Source organism: Macaca mulatta, chromosome 10 (assembly GCF_049350105.2).
Source record: "Macaca mulatta isolate MMU2019108-1 chromosome 10, T2T-MMU8v2.0, whole genome shotgun sequence".
In the NCBI taxonomy this organism is placed as follows: Eukaryota; Metazoa; Chordata; class Mammalia; order Primates; family Cercopithecidae; genus Macaca; species Macaca mulatta.
This window is the reverse complement of record NC_133415.1, coordinates 4647373-4665430: the sequence shown is the minus strand read 5'-3', so window position 1 is coordinate 4665430 and position 18058 is coordinate 4647373. Positions and strand designations below refer to the sequence as shown.

Below are 18058 nucleotides of genomic sequence, written 5' to 3'. Positions count from 1 at the left end.
GCCATTCCTTACTTGTCTGGCTTCCTTTGTTTCCTTGGGATGAGGGTCCCTGTGGGACCTTCCTCCCAGGGCACTGGGGAGACCCAGGGAGGGCCAGGCAGGTGGCGGGTTGGGCATGCCCTTGAGACAACAGGTGAGTGCCCTCGCAGTGCCCTGGTTCCTGCTGTGTCCCCACCATTGTCTCCTGTCCTCAGCGCCTCTGCAGGCTTTCCCCTTTCCCTCACGGTAACTCGTGGACTTGCCCTCTACGCTCAGGCCTGGCTGACCCGAGAATACCCTCCTGCACAGACCCTCTGGGTCGTGTCTCCTGGGAAGGCCCTGATCCTCCACCCCAGGCACTGGTGGGAGCCTGACCGCCAACACAGCCCGAGGGGTCCTGGAGTTTTCTGGCTGTCATTGTGTTGCTTTTATGCGAGGTGCTCCATTTCACTGATGACTGATACTCTGCCAGTGAGGCCAGTGAATTTCAAAGGTGTCAGTTCTGTGTTATCGCTCAAGAAACTGAGGTCCCCACTGCTCAGTGATGGGAAGAAGGGACCACTGTGACCCAACAGCGTTCACAAAGAGACGGTGGCACAGCCAGGAGGAACATGCGGTCGAGAGGAACGCCCTCACCCTCACCCCCGTTCTCTCACCCCTGCAGAAAGTGCCAGCGATGCCGCCCCTCTGCAGAGGTCCCAGTCTCTCCCACACGCGGCCACCGTCACGCTGGGTGGCACATCTGACCCCGGCACCCTCAGCAGCTCAGCGCTGAGCGAAAGAGAGGCCTCCCGGCTCGACAAGTTCAAGCAGCTGCTTGCCGGCCCCAACACAGACCTTGGTAAGCACCCTGCCCTCTGGAGGACACACACAGACACTTCTTGCCGTTTCTGAAATAGATCACATCTGAAAGGATTCCGTGTGGGCTTAGGTAGTGCACACGCTTCCATGTGTAATTTGCCTTGCAGGAAGGTGATGAGTTCATGTAATATTTTCAAGTCAGTAAGTCACTAAGGTAGTAGCAATTTGTGTTGATAGTTGCCTCTAGACATGTTTTGTTAGTGTTTTTCCAATGCAATTTGAAAATATATTTTGGCCGGGCGCGGTGGCTCACGCCTGTAATCCCAGCACTTTGGGAGGCCGAGGCGGGCGGATCACAAGGTCAGGAGATCGAGACCACGGTGAAACCCCGTCTCTACTAAAAATACAAAAAATTAGCCGGGCGCGGTGGCGGGCGCCTGTAGTCCCAGCTACTCAGGAGGCTGAGGCAGGAGAATGGCATAAACCCAGGAGGCGGAGCTTGCAGTGAGCCGAGATCGCGCCATTGCACTCCAGCCTGGGCGACAGAGCGAGACTCCGTCTCAAAAAACAAAACAAAAAAAACAAAACAAAACAAAAAAAAAAAAAAAAGAAAATATATTTTGTGTTCCTTTTGGTTTTCTTTTCTTTTTTTTTTTTTGAGACAGAGTCTCACTCTGTCGCCTAGGCTGGAGTGCAGTGGCGCGATCTCGGCTCACTGCAAGCTCCGCCTCCAGGGTTCACGCCATTCTCCTGCCTCAGCCTCCCAAGTAGCTGGGACTACAGGCGCCCGCCGCCACGCCTGGCTAGTTTTTTGCATTTTTAGTAGAGACGGGGTTTCACCGTGTTTGCCAGGATGGTCTCGATCTCCTGACCTCGTGATCCACCCGCCTGGGCCTCCCAAAGTGCTGGGATTACAGGCGTGAGCCACCGTGCCTGGCTTGGTTTTCTTTTTTAAAAATTTGAGGCAAGGTCTTACTCTGTCGCCCAGGCTGGAGTGCAGTGGTGCAATCATAGCGCACTGCAACCTGGAATTCCTGGGTTCAAGCAATCCTCCTGCCTCAGCCTCCTGAGTACCTGGGACTACAGGATTGTGCCAGCGCGCTCACCAAGTTCTTAAACAATTTTTTCTAGGGATAGGGGTCTCCCTGTGTTGCCCAGGCTGGTCTTGAACTCCTAGGCATAAGAGATCCTCCTGCCTCAGCCTCACAAAGCACTGGGCTTTCAGGTGTGAGCCGCCGCGCCTGGCCCATTCTGTTTTCTTGTTGTCCCAATTGCAGTCTTCATTATTGCCGCCCTTGGTGAGCCCTTCGAGGCTGGCCAGGTGGACATCCTTGTTCGTCATAGTATTCTGAAGACAGTGGCTCATGGGGGCACAGCGCTGGTGACCATCAACTCGATCTGCTGGTTTTGTACCTTCGTGCCCTGGGGCTGGCAGTCATCAGAGGGTGACAGGCTGTGAGCCCTGCAAGGGGCAAGGGTGAGGCTGGGGCAGAGGGGCAGGCCCGCAGGGCAGAGCACAGTCACCAGCGTGACTCTTCCTGTGCGAGTTGCTTCCAGGCACACGCAGCGTCCCTGTGGACTGCCGTGGCCAGGCTCTGTGGAACGCGCTTGCTTTGAGTTCTTCTGGTGGCATTCGTGCTGAATCCACGTCCTTCCTTTCCGTATCTCAGCTTTGTGGAGCGCCACTCTGGCTAGGCGTTTGCTAGATGCTGGAACTCTCGGGAGGACCGGAATGTGGCCTTGGTCATGAGATTGCTTCACTGGGGGGGCAAACCTGTATCAGACAGTTACGGCCAGTGTCACTGTGGCACTCTGAGAGCCGGAGGTGCAACGCCTGGCTTGGCCAGGAGGTGGCGAGTGGCGCACGCGGATGGGCCGCCGGGAGCCACGCAGGAGCCGTGCAGGGGCCATGCAGGAGCTCGCAGCATCTGGGCCTTCATGCTCAGGCCCCGGGCAGGGAGAGGGTTTCTGGGCAGAAGCAGCGGTTCAGAGGGCACGGCTGGAGCTGTGTTCCCGAGGCTGGGGAGGGCTCTTGGAAGGTCTTTTGGCAAGGAGGACACAGCTCTGCGTAGCGTTCTCAAAGCGGGTGGTTGTTTCTTCCTTATGTTTGTTTTTTTCAAACAGCAACACTTGCATGTGTTATAACATGACACAGCACAGCAGGGTCTGTGTGAAAATGAGGCTTGTCCCAGCCTCCACCTTCCCTTCCTTTCCACAGTTCCAGGTGTCTCCTTCCAGTGATGGCCCATGCGTGTGTTGTTTTAAACGTTTTATGTTGATGCAATTCAAACTTGCAGAACAGTTGGCAAGGATAGTGCCAACAACTCCCATATGCTCTGCACCCAGAATCACCAGTTGTTTACATTTGCCTGTTACCGTTCTGCATGTGTGTGCCTGTTTTTGTGTGTGTGTGTGTGTGTTTTTTCTGAACCATTTGAGAGTCAGTTGGAGATACATCCCTTTACCTCTAAAACCTTCGCTGCCTGTTTCCTAAACACAGAGACATTCCCTCAGTATCATCACAGCACGGGTGTCAAAATCAGGAAATTGAACATTGACACAGTACTATTTTACACTTTTATTAGTATAATCCACAGTCCATAGTCACATTCTGCAAGTCGTCCCCGTAACGTCCTTTCTCTGTTTTTTTCTTAGCCCAGACTCCAGTGGGGAACCATGCGTTCCATTTGGGTGTCACGCCTCTGCCTTCTCCATCAGCCTGGAGCAGCAGCTTTGCCTGTCTCTGCGTTTCGATCTTGACACTTTAGCAGAGCACAGGCCAGTGTTTTTGTGGGATGTCCCTTGGTTTGTGCTTGTCTAGTGTTTGCCCATGGTGAGATTCTGGTTGATAATTTTTGGCAGAAACATCCCTGAAGGGATTTGTGTTCTTCCTGGTCATCACAGCGGGGCACGTGGTGCTGGTGGGTCCTCGCATTGACGTGGACTCCGATCACTTGGCTGAGGTGGCGTCTGCCAGCTCTTTGCGCCGAAGAGCTCCCCTTTTTCCTTTGGTGATGGAGTGTTCTGTAGAGGGACGCTCTGGGGTCTGTGCATTTCTACGGTGTTTTTCTTTCTCCCCTTGCACGGTAAGGGTTGTGTACCTCACTTTTTAAAGGAATGATATATTTTCCCGTGGTGTATGTGGTCTTTGGAGTGCCCTGTAACATGCCATCCTATGGACGTGCCCCACTTGACTGCACCAGCCCCTGTGGATGGGCAGACAGGTTATTCCTAACTTGCTATTATTACAAACAACTCGAGAACGTTTCTTCAGGCGCCTGAACCTCCTTCTGTGATGGTGACGCTCACAGAGCATCCCTAGCCATGGGTGAGGCGAGAAGGCAGTGTGGGGGATGACTGTGTGATTTCGGCTAGAGCACCGGGTAGGTGGAAGTGTCACCCACCAAGGCAGGAGATAAAGGTAGGTCGTGCTTGCAGGAGTAGAGTCTTGTAGTTGATGTATTAGCCACTTCCTCTCCTAGCATGCCAGCGCCCCTTCTCTGCTGGCTCTCATGCCTCCAGGGTGGCGCGGGGATGCAGAACCACGTTGCACCTAGGAGAGCAGGTCCTGGAGCCAGGCTGCCTGTGTGGAGAGCTGGCTCCACTGGTTATTCGCCACGTGACCTTGAGCCAGCTTGGTGATGATCCTGCATCTCAGAGTTCTTGTTTGCGTGATAGGCATGACGAAAGCAGTGCTCATTTTGCAGTTTGAATGAGATAGTACGTATAACATGCTTAAGAGAGTGCCTAGCACATACTAAACACTCAAAAATGTTAGTTATTATTATTATTTTTTTTGTTGTTGTTTTTTTGTTTTTTGAGACGGAGTCTCCCTCTGTCGCCCAGGCTGGAGTGCAGTGGCGCGATCTCGGCTCACTGCAAGCTCCGCCTCCTGGGTTTACGCCATTCTCCTGCCTCAGCCTCCTGAGTAGCTGGGACTACAGGCGCCCGCCACCGCGCCCGGCTAATTTTTTGTATTTTTAGTAGAGACGGGGTTTCACCGTGGTCTCGCTTTCCTGACCTTGTGATCCGCCCGCCTCGGCCTCCCAAAGTGCTGGGATTACAGGCGTGAGCCACCGCGCCCGGCCAATGTTAGTTATTTTTATGGTGGTTGTTATGTTCATTTGAACTGGCCTTTTTATCTTTTTATCTTCTCACTTGATTTTTGCGCTGCTGACGTATATGGTCACTTTTGTAGTCATTGACGAGTCAGGTGACTTACAGATGTTGTCCTGGTTGTGTCCCGTGGTTTCCAGCAATAGGCAGGTGGCGGAGAGACAGCTGGTGAAAGCAAGATTTGCCTGATGGGAACCCTGTGCTGGGCCAGGCTCTGAGTACCCACCTGGAACATTCTGGAGGACTTTGTAATTGAAGCAACTTTTGGAAATTAAAATCATACTTAAAAGTAAAGCTTTCAAGACTTGTGGGAAGATGGGAGTATGTAGGGCTAGATTTTACCGTGTAAAAATCAGGTTAATTTGTTAGGTTGAGGGGACTGTGGGTTTTTCTCTTTCTTTATAATTCTATGTAAATATCACATCTAAAACCAAAAAGCTCAATGCAGAGCTTTCAAAGTTAAACGATTACTGCATTTGCATTTAGTAGCAAGAGAAAACATCGCCAGTAAATTGCCTGTTTTTATAAGGCAGTTGAGATAGCTTTGGAAGACCGTGGAATGTACTGTCTTCACATTACATGAAAGACATAAGTGGCAAATATTTGCCAATGTTGGAGAAGCAAACCACCGATGTGAGAAGTGCCTACAGAAATGAGTCTACCTGCGGAATATCATTCTGTCCAGCGGAGTGCTGTTTCTCTTTGTTTAGCTTACACTCTGTTATGAGCCTGGGGATGAAAGTAGCAAATAGAACTTAACAGCTCATTTTGCTCTTAGCATTGGCTCAATATTTACTCACACAAAGATTGCCTACTTTGAAGCCCCAGAAAATGACACTCATGTTGGTCACGTGTGTCTGGTAAATGGTAGTGTGATTTGGTAGCCTGCAGTACATGCAGTTTCCTGAGGGCCGTCTAGGGCCCGCCGTCTAGAGCCCCCCAGTGGGGCCTCAGAGGGCAAACTGTGTGTGGAGCTCAGCTCTGGCCCTCGAGGCTTTCAAACAGTAGCACAGAAGGCATGACTACGCTTCTGTCAAGGAGTGGGGCCGGGCCACGGCCGTGTTCCACTTCCCCCGAGGGGTGAGCACCCAGTCTGGGCTGTATAAGAGTGTGCTGATAGATGGAGGTCAGCAGGAGAGGGGGTTTTGGGGGTTGGGAGGGCATGAACAGAAGTTTGGAGCCGTACACCTCGGGAGTACTAATATGAGTAGATGCCCCCTTGGTGTCCATGGCGGGAGGGCAGCCCTGAAGGGGCCTGGGCCGTTGGTGACAGGAGGAAGCAGGTGTGGCCTTGGAGTAGGCTCCCAGTGTGATGGCTGGCCGTGTCCTTGCTCATGAAGTGGCTCAACCTCCCTGTCTCGTCAGCTGTAGAGGGGGCAGGAGACCTGCCCTGTAGGGTCCTTGTGAAGGTCAGCGGGAATTCTTGTGGAGTCACTCATTCATCCAGGCTCTGTTGGGCACCTGCTGTGGTTGTGGGCAGTGGGGAGGGATCGGCAGCCAGGCTTGCAAGGGCCCTGCCCTCAAGGAGCTGACATTCTCATGTGAGGAGACAGACGGAACTCGCTCAGTAACCCCACAACCATCAGGGAGCATCTGGGGAGAGTCAAGGCACGTGGAGGGTAGAGACTGGCGCTGCCCTGCAGTTGGCTGCTTCTGGGGTGAGATCTGCATGGAGGCAGGCATTTGAAGAGGGGGCACGAGCATTCTAGGGACAGGCCCAGAGGTGCAAAGGTCCTGCGGGCAATAGAGCTTCATGTGCTTGAGGGGTTGCTGAGGCTCTGGCCTGGTGGCTGAGTGGGGTGTGGGAAGAGGCCTGCGAGGCAGGCAGGGACCTGGTCCCCAGGGCTGAGAAGTCCAGGAGAAGGAGCTCTGCTTTTACTTTGAGCGCAGCATGAAGCCTCTGGGAGGTTTTGAACCGGGGGAGTAAAGGGTGGTGCAGAGCATGGGAAAGTGGTTGCTATTCTGTGGCAGGAAGAGCTGATGGCTGCTTCTGAGCAGGTGTTGCCAGTGGCCATGGACTAGGCAGAGTCCTTGGGGAGCTCTTGGGAGGGGCTGGGGGAGGGTCAGAGTAGGGTGGGAGACTAGGGGGCAAGAGTGGAGGCCATGGGCTGGGGATGTGGGTGGGGTGGGCTACGTGAGTCAGGGGCTAATGGGATCTGGAGCTGGGTAGACTGGCAAGAAGGCGAGAGCCAGGACCCCCATAGTTTAGAGCCTGGGGTCTGTAGGGACGGGGAACAGCCGATAGACACAGAAATCAGAACACACTCCAGAGATGACATTTTACTGGGGAGACAAAATCACGTCCTCATGAAACAGAGAGCCAGGGAAAGCGTGTATTTAAATAATGACATAGTTACAGCCGTTGGGGGCCTTTACTCTGTGCTGGGCACTGTGCCGTAGAGATGATGTTACCAGTCACCAGACCCCGCTCTGTACCCCCACCCCCTTCCTGTGTGCCCCAGATTGCTGGCCTTATTGCTGGTTTACAGCTGAGGAGCTTGAGACAAGGTTAAGCAGGCGGCTGCCCTCCAGCCCCACAGTGAGGGCAGAGCCGGCTGGGAACCAGGGTCACCCCGGGCCGGGCTCCCAGCCTCCAGGTCACACATTTCTGGTTAGTGTAGACAGTGGGCATTCTCGGTGCTGTTGGAGGCCTGAGGAACGGGGGCGGTTTTCTCTCCTGTGGGCCTCGTTGGAGATCCTGGTGCGGGAGCTGGGGCCAGGCGCCAGGAGCCGAGGCCAGGAGGGCGCTTGATTCCCGCGACCCGGCCGTCGGCGTCCAGCGTCGCCCTCTAGTGGCCAGGCGTTGTCCTTGCAGCCTGTGCTTCGTTACCACAGCAGGGCACGTTGGCCTTATGGGTGGGGGGGTGCTTACGCTTGTGTGTGCTTGTGTATGTCCAGCGTGCTTACTGAAAGTGCCTGTGTGTGTCCAGCATGCTTACTGAAAGGCAAGCACAGCCTCAGAAGAGAATAAAGTGAGGGACGAAGATGAAAGCGCTGGCTAACTCGGCCTTGTCCTGGAGTCTTATCAGGGAAGGGCTTTCTCAAGGAAGGCAGCCCCCTGGCCACCTAGAACTGCCCAGTGCAGAGGCCCCGGGGCGGAGGGAACAAACTCCCGCTCGCACAGCCCTTCTGTGCATGCAGTGACCCAGCCACACGCAGATCCTTGCTGGCCCTGCTCTGTCCTCAAGTCCCCTGCAGTGAGTGTCACATGGTAGCCACTTGCCATTTGATGGTTCCCTGACTCTTCAGCTAGACTTTTCTCACCTTCCTTTGGGGCATACATGGTCCTCTGTCTCTGGTTTTCCTTTGTTTCTTAAATTTACTAGGTAAGTAAGTGACACTACCATCCAGTGGCAGCTCAGCAATAATGTGATGGTACCTCCTTGAGCCAAGGATGGGCTTTTCCAACCGTGTGGCTGTGGGTTTGCGTTTTCCCCTCTGTGGCTTCCCCCACAGCACTGCTCCTCTGCTTTCCCTCCACGCTTGCCCCAGGCTGTGGCCCGCTTTTGCTCGTGTGTTCCCACTTACGACAGGAGCTGCGCCTGTTTCTTTCCTCTGCTCGTTTTGTCACTAAAGGGTTTCTGTGATCATCGTTAACAGAAATGGTATTGAAAGTTAGAGAAATGGAAAAGATAATAAAACCAGCAAACCAAAATTGCCACTGTTTCCACATGCTGTATTAACTAGAGTTGTGCTTGCTTTTTCCCTCTAATTTATTCCCTCTTAATCGGTTCTTACCAGTCCTTCAGAGCTCACTAGCAGAAATTGCTCTCAGCGGCCGTTTCGTCTGCAGAACGATCTGGGCTTCAGGCAGGGCATGCGAGAGCCTCAGATGAACACACTGGCTCCCCCCTTTCATGGCATTGCCGGCATCCTTTTTTCTGGGCGACGTTTTCCCTGCTCGATGTGGTATTTGAAGTATGTGTGGTGTCACTCGGCTTAAAATAACCAAATTAGATATGATTTGGTGAAAATTGAGAATTTTATTTACTATCCATAGTAGTGTAATCTTCAGTTTAATAGGAAACCTTTCTCTGTTCCTTCAGGTGATTTGTTGCTGTTGAATGGTGATTTTTAGTCTGTACTATTCAAAGCAAATGCTAAAAGAGAGTTTATAAGTCTTTGGGATGGTTTTAAAGGAGCCGCCTTAAAAACTTATCTGTTACATGTTTATCTTTTTTTCTCTTATAATTTCTTTTGTAGGTGAGGATATTGAATAGAGACTGGAGCAATTGTGCGACTGTGGTGTGTGTTTTCTCTGTGCGAGGGATAGAAGAAGGAAAGTAGGGCGACTATGGCAGGATCCCCAGGAACTCATTGCTCCTTGCCCTGTACAACGTTTTCTTCTTGTAACTTAGCTCCCATTATGGTTTCCTCCAAGAGAGTATGAGTTTGTGTCCATCTGCCCATTAGACTGTGAGCTTCTTTTGGGCCGTGGCTGGAGTCACTCGTCCTCCTGTTCCAGTGACTGGCACACGCATGGCACATTCTCAGGAAATGCTGGCAGAGTTAATTGAGCCACCAGCGGTCAGTCTCTTTCTTTCCTTCCCCGTGTTCTTGAGTGGTGAGTGGGGCATCACTGGTTTTCCAGTTGACACAGGGTGCCTTGTATCCAGGGCTTTCCGTGAAGATGCGTTTTTGCTGTAGGTAACAGAAAAGCAGACGCAAGGACTTTTGAGCAAATAGGGGTTAAGTTTCTCAGCAAGATGCCTGGAGGCAGGTAGCTGTTGGCACTGGTTCGCTGGCTCGGTGATGTCCTCAGGATCTAAGCTCCAAGTCACTGGGCCTCTTCCTCACGGCTCTAAAGGGGTTGTCGTCACCATGGGGTGATGGGAGGAGCCATCACCAGGGCAGCGTCTTCTCACTGGGAGAGCAGGGTTCCCTTCACAGCCAGGCCGCATGGCCGCTCCTGGTGGTAAGCCTGTGGGCTGGCCATGGGCACTTTCAAACTGGGATTCTGGAAATAGAGAGGTGGGACAGGTTGGATATCGCTTAGGCAGCCAACTGTGTTTTCTATTCACAGAGATTGATGTGTGTGTCTGTCAACCCCCCTCCCCCATTTCTGGTTCCTTAATGTCTTTCTGTCCTTCTTCTTTTTCTATTTATTTATTTTTCATTTTTTTTTGTTTATTATTTTGAGATGGAGTCTCGCTCTGTCGCCCAGCTGGAGTGCAGTGGCTTGATCTTGGCCCACTGCAGCCTCCGCCTCCCAGGTTCAAGTGATTGACCACAGGCCATTAGAACTGACATGTAAGACTGAGCTGAAAAAAAAAAAATCAAGCTAAAAAAGGATCTAAAAATGTGTTAACTTAGAAAAATGTGACAATGTACCTTTGACTTTCTGGGGACTCTGGGTATGGTGGTGGGTTGTCACCCAAGCCTGAGGACAGAGTGACGGAGCCTGAGGGGCAGAGGTGGGACGTCTGTGGCTGGTGGGTCCCACCTGGGTCTGGAGTGGGTAGAATAGTCCTGATCTTCGGCCAGTCAGACCCGAGTAGATACAATTAAGGAATTGGGTTTGGTGATACGAGGAGGGGAGGTTCAACCACTTCACAGGGCTGGCCGAGCAAATGTGTGCAGAGCAAATAGGGCTTTGCTCCTCCCCAGGCATGGCCTGGATACTCTAGAATTTTGGTATATTTTGTAAGAGGATTGGCAGGTTCTGTGACCGCAAATTCTTCCTGTGCAACTGCAGATTCTACAGGTGCATCCTGTAGATACTTTATAGGTGAAGTTAGAGGGAAGAGGATTTCTTTAAGGAAAGGTGGAAGAGAGTGGTGAGCAATTAGAATTCACCATGAGCATGGAACAATGGGGGATCAACAGTAGCAAGATTGTTCCCCTTTAGAATTCAGGGCTTCAGGGATTAGTATTGACTGTGATGGTGATTGTGGGAGTGATGGTGATGGTGGTGATGGTGGTGGTGGTGATGGTGATGATGGTGATGATGATGGTGATGGTGGTGGTGATGGTGATGGTGGTGATGATGATGGTGATGGTGGTGGTGATGGTGATGGTGCTGGTGATGGTGGTGGTTATGATAGTGATGATGGTGGTTATGATGGTGATGATGGTGGTGGTGATGGTGGTGATGGTGGTGGTGATGGTGATGATGGTAGTGATGGTGGTGGTGATGGTGATGATGGTGGTGATGATGGTAGTGATGATGGTGGTGGTGGTGATGATGGTGATGGTGGTGATGATGGTGATAGTGGTAGTGATGATGGTGGTGGTGATGGTGGTGGTGATGATGGTGGTGGTGGTGATGATGGTGATGGTGGTGGTGATGGTGCTGGTGATGGTGGTGGTGATGATGGTGATGGTGGTGATGATGGTGATAGTGGTGATGATGGTGATGGTGGTGGTGATTGTGGGGGTGATGGGGATTGTGGTGGTGATTGTGGTGGTGATGATGATGGTGATGATGGTGGTGATGGTGGTGATGATGGTGGTGATGATGGTGGTGATGGTGGTGATGGTGATGGTGATGATGGTGGTGATGGTGATGGTGGTGGTGATTGTGGGGGTGATGGGGATTGTGGTGGTGATTGTGGTGGTGATGATGATGGTGATGATGGTGATGATGGTGGTGATTGTGGTGATGATGGTGGTGATGATGGTGATGGTGATGATGGTGGTGATGATGGTGGTGATGGTGATGATGATGGTGGTGATGATGGTGGTGATGGTGGTGATGGTGATGGTGATGATGGTGATGGCGATGATGAATGTGATGATGGTGGTGGGAATGATGGTGATACCAACTCTCCTGCTTGTCGGTGTTGTGGAGCCTGTCAGCCCGTGCTGAGGACTTCTGTCCTGTCTGCTCTGAGGCTCCAATGCTGCTTTGCTTGGAGCTGATTGGGAGGCACAGTGGGTTTGATGTTAGAAGGAAGAAGCACAGGCGTGCGTCTGTGTGACAAAGCCATTTGCTTGATGACACGCTGGCACTGCTTGGCACTGCACCTCTGCAGCGGCAGTAACCCGTGTTTATCCAGCCCTTCCCACATCTACCACCTGGGTAGTGTCTTCATTTGTAGAATGGGGTAATGACAGAGGCCTCCATAGTGCTTGGGAGTTGTGATGAGGCCATCTGTGGAGTGGTTAGCATGGACCTCTGCCCGGCTGCTGGGCTCTTACCGTCTTTTTCCTGTGTGTCCTTCCCGCCCAGGTTTTCCATGGAGGCCATGAAGCTGTAGATGGCATTTGTTGTCCTTTTATTCCAGTTAATATTGCATCATCAGCTTCTCCCATGCTGCTATAATCTTCATAACCATCATTTTTAATGGTTGTATAATGTTTTGAAAATGATCTTTAGTTAAAATTCTTGTTAAAATTGCTTATCTAAGTCAAAATTTCATTTATGTGCTTGATGAAAATGTAGACTTGTTTGAGGGTGTTCAAAACGTGTCACATCAGCTCACACACACAGAAGCCGTGTTCCGGGGTGTTCTGGAGGAGGGAGAGATGCTCGGGGCTCACCGCTTGCAGTTTAGGAACTGGTAGCATTGATTTCTACTCTATTTACCAGTGGTTCTAATGGGAAAAGCTACATTATACAAAGTGAAAACATTTACAATGGTTCCTCAGGGCTTGCAGCCTGACAAATAAATCTGCTTTGCTCCCTGAGCCACCCTTCTCTTTCTGTCTCCTTTCACAAGTGTTCCACGCATATTCAAGTAGATTTATATAGACATGGTAATATATTTCTCACTCCACTCCATTCTTTTAAAAATGCAAATGAAAACATATTAGTGTTATGTGCCCCTTTTCTCACTCAAAAAAAAAAAAAAAAAGAAAAATATATAGGAGAGCGTGAGAACAGGTGAGATTTAGTATATAGGCATAATCATCTTTTATTACGAGTGTCAAAATGGCATAAAATCATCAAATTTTTAAGTAAAAATTGTTTTAAAAACTTGAGGTGCAGTTCAAATAACAGACAATAAACTGTTTTGTGGTGAACAGTTCAGCGGCTTTTGGTACATTCACACTACTGCACAACCGCCACCTCAGGTATTCCTCATGCAGAAGAATAGGCGGATAGTTAACCTTTGCGAGGAGTTTTTTGTTTTTTTAAACAATAATTACAAAATCAGAGAGTTTTTATTCTTAGAATCAAATGAATAGGTAGCTCTGCTTTTGACCCTTCTAGACGCCCCTTGGTGGTACAGTCTTCCATTAAGAACTCAGATACCTCCTGGAAGACAGGGGACATCAAATCCGTCCTTCTGTCCTCATGTGAGTACTTTGGGGGCAGCTGGGCTGCTGTGAGTCTGAACCCTTACGTGCAGGATGATTAAAGAGACTGGGCTTACTTTGGGGAGCGTGGCTGGCACAGGCCAGGCTGTGTGTCAGAGTTCGTCACACGGCTGTCATCCAGGACAGGCTGATTACCAAGTACCCTGGGTGCAGGGCAGCAGACTGGCCTCAGGTTCCTGTGGGCAGGGGACAGTGGGCATTGGATATTTGGTGAGGCTTGTTTTGGCCAGATGCAGGCACTGGGTGGTGACTGGGCCACGTGGACAGGCTGTGGTGCCTGTCAGTGGCCTGGTCAGGAAGACCCATTGGACGGAGTGGCGAGGAACTGTCAGGGACAGATTCTGGGGTGGGGTGGAACCAGCAGAGAGACGTAGGTGACAAGAAAGCAAGGTTCCCATCTCTTCATTCATCCATCAGACACAAGTAGGTACCTGCCTTGCCAGGCCCTGTGCCGGACGGTGATGAGCACTTGAGTTGTGTAGCTTCTAAGGGCTGGCATTTGTGGGGGCATCTTGTCTCGTGGGTGTGATTTCCATAGTAGAAGATGGGGCAAGACTCTCCCAGGGAGGGACTCACTTAAGCGGAGAGTTGAGGGGAGGAGGCAGAGCGGCGTCTGAGTGGCGAGGGCAGCAGCAGTAGCAATGTATGGAGCTGTGTGCTGAGCGCGTTGTGTGCAGTCCCTCTGCGATTCCTAGAGACTTACAGAAGCTCAGTGTCTGGCTCAGGTCGCCCAGCTAGTGGAGCCAGCACTCGAGGCCAGGTGTGTCAGAGCCAGCATCCAGTCTCGCCCTGCAGGACTGACAGTTTCAGAAGAAGGCAGTGGTAGGAAAAGCCAAAAATGCAGCCGGGGTCAGTTCTTGGAAGGTCTGGCCCGCCAGGTGAAGGCATTCGATTTGAGGCCGCTGTGGTGCCGTGAGAAAGCCACTGGAGACAGAGAGGAGGTGCTGAGATCCCGGGCTCAGATCCTGCGGATGCCACCCTCAGACCGTTCAGCCGCTTAATCCCGCCGTAGCCTCAGTTTCCCCATCGCTAAAATCCAGGAATTGGTCCAGGCGGTTGCCAAGGTCTGGAAGTCTTTGTTCTGTGTGCAATTGGGAGCCCTGGAAGGTTCTGGGCAGGGAGTAGAATGATCAGAGCTGCTCTTTGGGGAGGTTAATCGGGCTTCTGGTGCTTTGTGATTATCCTGCTGTAGGGCTGGAAGTGACGTGGGGTTGACACTTTGAAATTCAGCAGCAGGTGAATTAGCTGTGCTCTGAGCTGTGGCTGTTTGGAGCTCCCTCATGCCGTTTCTTGATCTGGTGGCAGCTTCTTCCGTGCCGCTGCCTCCTCCTGCCTGCTGGTTCCCTGGCACCAGCGCTGGCTTCTCTGCACACCCTGTGGGCACAGTAGGCACAAGGATGATGAGGCTGTTTGGGCGGGCTTGTGGTGCTGAGGAGACACGGAGCACCCATGAATTGTGGGGATGACGGCGGCCCAGATGTGAGGCTGGCATTCGAAGTGTGCAGGCTCTGGGGCTCCCATGGCTCGGTCACACTGTGGGCTGCCTGGCCTCACAGCCTCGTCAGCCATTCTTCCCACCCCTGCAGGGACTCTGCCCACCCCTGCGGGGACTGCCACCTTTCTGCTGGCTGTGTGTGGCTTTGGTCTGGCTCAATGGGCAAAATCTTGCTTGTTTTGACTTAATGTTCGCATTTATCTTTTCTTGCTTTGGATCTTTCAAGCCGTTTTGACTTCTTTTGACTCTTTCCAGGCTGCAGTTGATCCTCGTGGTGTGTGTGATCTCTTCCCGTTAGTCTGTCGTGTCTGGAGCTGCCCGCGAGGTGATTCATGCAGCCGCCGCTGCCCCTCGGTCCGCTCTTCGTCTCCCAGGCGGCTCTGCAGGCCTTTCTGTATGCAGGCCACTGCGTTTCATTTGCGTCTTCCTTTACTTTAATGACCTTCCAGATCAGACCATTAAATACTTCACTAAAGTACACTCTTTTCTTCCGTTTATTCATGGTTATTTCCTCAATAAAGTGTATATTGAATTCATAAGACACAGATTTCCTTGTGTGTGCCCATTCCATCAGAAGTCATTAAAACTTTTCTAGGCTTGGGGCTTCTGTGCTTGAAAATTCTGTCCCTATTACCTAAGGCAAATATTAAAGAATAAGATCTATTTAGCAAAGTCAGTTTTTGATCTTTAGTATGCAGCATTTAATTTACAGTTATCATCAGTGAGATTTTAAATTTGCTTTGGCAAATTTAAGAATGGGTGACTGCTCTTGAGAGGGAGAAATCTTGTTTTTACTTTAACTTTTTATTGGCTTTTCCATGTTCCCGGGGTAGAAGAAGAATGCTTTAATAATAGTGAAAATTATTTCTGAGTATTTCATTCAATTAAAATACGTAGTGAGCTCGTACCAGGCGGGGCACAGGGGACCCGAAGGCTTCCGCTTCGGTGGAGAAACGGATCTGCCGCAGGTAATTACGGTAGAGCCAGGAAGGGTTAGGGCCCCTAAGCATGTGTCAGAAGTTCTGTGGAAACATAGAGGAACAAGTAATAAATTCTGCTGGGGATGTGGCTGGGGGTGGGAGCCGGCGGGCCTTCAGGGGCCAGAATAGCTGCCAGAAGGTGTCCTGTCTGTGCTGGGTACCGGAGGTTGAGCCACCTCCTCTGCCCAGGACTGGGGCAGGGTGTTCCACGAAGGCAGGGGCACCTTACGGACAAGAAATCAGATCTAAAAATGCAGACAGTATTTGGGCAGGTGGCGTGGTTTGGACATTGAATCTCTCTGTCGGACGTAGGAGGCCGAGCCCTGGCGCTCCTTCCCGGAGCCTTGGTGGGGACCAGAAAGTTGCTGCTGGTTTTTCTGCCTTTCCGCAGCCCTGGCATGGTCAGTGCACACCCCGGCCTCTTCACCCATGGGCCGGCGCGGCAGGAGCACCAGCCTTATCTTTTTTTTTTTTTTTTTTTGAGACGGAGTCTCGCTCTGTTGCCCAGGCTGGAGTGCAGTGGCCGGATCTCGGGTTTACGCCATTCTCCTGCCTCAGCCTCCCGAGTAGCTGGGACTACAGGCGCCTGCCACCTCGCCCGGCTAGTTTTTTTTTGTATTTTTTAGTAGAGACGGGGTTTCACCGTGTTAGCCAGGATGGTCTCGATCTCCTGACCTCGTGATCCACCCGTCTCGACCTCCCAAAGTGCTGGGATTACAGGCTTGAGCCACCGCGCCTGGCCTGCCTTATCTTCTTATAGAATATTTACTTTTGTTCATCTTTACTATTCTTCAATATGATTTAAAATTACAGACGTTCAGTGTTTGAAATTTAGCAACTACTGAGAGTAATAATAATAGAATCTAATGTATTTTAACGCTTGCTATGTGCCAGGTGTGGGGTGTGGCGCCCTTGATGTGCATTTTCTTGATCATTTCTCACAGTAGTCCTTTGAAGTGGACGCTCTTTTTATTCCTGTTTGACAGATGAGGAAACCGAGGCTTGAAGGGGTTAAGAAACATGCCCGGCGTTCCAAGATTTTGACGTCACAGAGCCAGGGCTCAAACTTAGAATGTCTGAGTCCACTGGGTACAGGCTCTCCTGCCTGCTGTGCAACCTCCCAAGACCAGTCTCAGGAAGAAAGATAAAAACCCATGTGAACTACCACCCTGGTTACCCCAGGATGTTACCAAAGCTTATCTTCTTTGTCTTTTTGGGAGGGTTGTATGTGTGTGTTTTCCTTTTCACATAGACTTGAGATCAAGCAGTGTATCTAATTATGTATCTATTTTTATTTATTTAACTTTTAATTTTTTTTTTTTTTTGAGATGGAGTCTCGCTCTGTTGCCCAGGCTGGAGTGCAAGGGTGTGATCTCGGCTCACTGCAACCTCTGCCTTCTGGGTTCAAGGGATCCTCCTGCCTCAGCCTCACGAATAGCCGGGATTACAGGCAGCCGCCACCACACTGGTTATTTGTTTGTTTATTTATTTATTTATTGTATTTTTAGCAGAGACGGGGTTTCACCATGTTGGCCATGCTGGTCTCGAACCCCTGACCTCAGGTGAACCCACCTCGGCCTCCCAAGTGGTGGGAATACAGGCGTGAGCCACCATACCCGGCGTATTTTTACTTATTTTAAATAATGTCTTTTCCTATGACACTAACTTTCTTGGAAAACATGATTGTTAATGGCTTTGTAACAGTCATCAAAATACATTCATTTCTTCCGACTGCTTGTAGGTGAAACATTTCTGAAGACTTTCTATTATTTGGGTGTTCAAGTTGTTTCCAGTTTTGTTTTTGATGTTGTTTTTTATTTATGGTAATTACTAAGCTGGGAGGCAGACCCCGACACATAACTCTTGAACACTTCCTTATATATTTCCGCAGTGTGAGCCCTGGGGCGAGGACTCAGTGTTAATCAGAGCCGCGCGGCAGTCGCTTGTTCAGTCGTGCTGTCTTGCTCGCCCCTGCGGTTCCCTGCTGGCCCCGTGCAGTTTGATAACCGCTGTTGACTTGGTTACTCTTTGCCCTTCGTTTCCTCTGTATCCGTGTTTTTGAATTGAAGTGCTCCTGGGCACACAGTAATTTATTTGGACCTTCGGATACTGTCTCTCTCAGAGCACGCAATCCTACTTCCCCTGTGTTTGATTGGCCAAGGTTTCCCTGCTTCAGACTTCCTAGATTCTTCAGAGGTCGGTGGGCCATTCTAACAAGACTGTGGCCATTTCTCTTTCTAATTTATTCACTTGTTTGCTCCCTCATGAATTCAGTCATTCGCTCATTGATTTGTTCACTCATTTACTCGGAAAACGTTTCTTAAGCATCTGCCTCGTGCTGGGCACTGACAATACCAAGATGTATTTGTGAGTCGTGCTCCCTGCCCTGTGGCAGCTCATCCATGCTGAGAGACCGGGCAGAACG

At 50.9% G+C, this 18058-nt stretch overlaps 1 protein-coding gene across 4 annotated transcripts in view; it reads left to right on the top strand.

Annotated features, from left to right (window-relative positions):
• TBC1D22A (TBC1 domain family member 22A) overlaps nucleotides 1-18058 on the top strand; it is a 416627-nt gene that overhangs the window by 35655 nt on the left and 362914 nt on the right. For all 4 annotated transcript variants that reach the window (XM_028827584.2, XM_015150588.3, XM_077949319.1 and 1 more), the window contains one exon: nucleotides 644-820. In XM_028827584.2, coding sequence (XP_028683417.1) covers nucleotides 644-820 — 177 coding nt within the window. The remainder of the gene's footprint in view (nucleotides 1-643; nucleotides 821-18058) is intronic.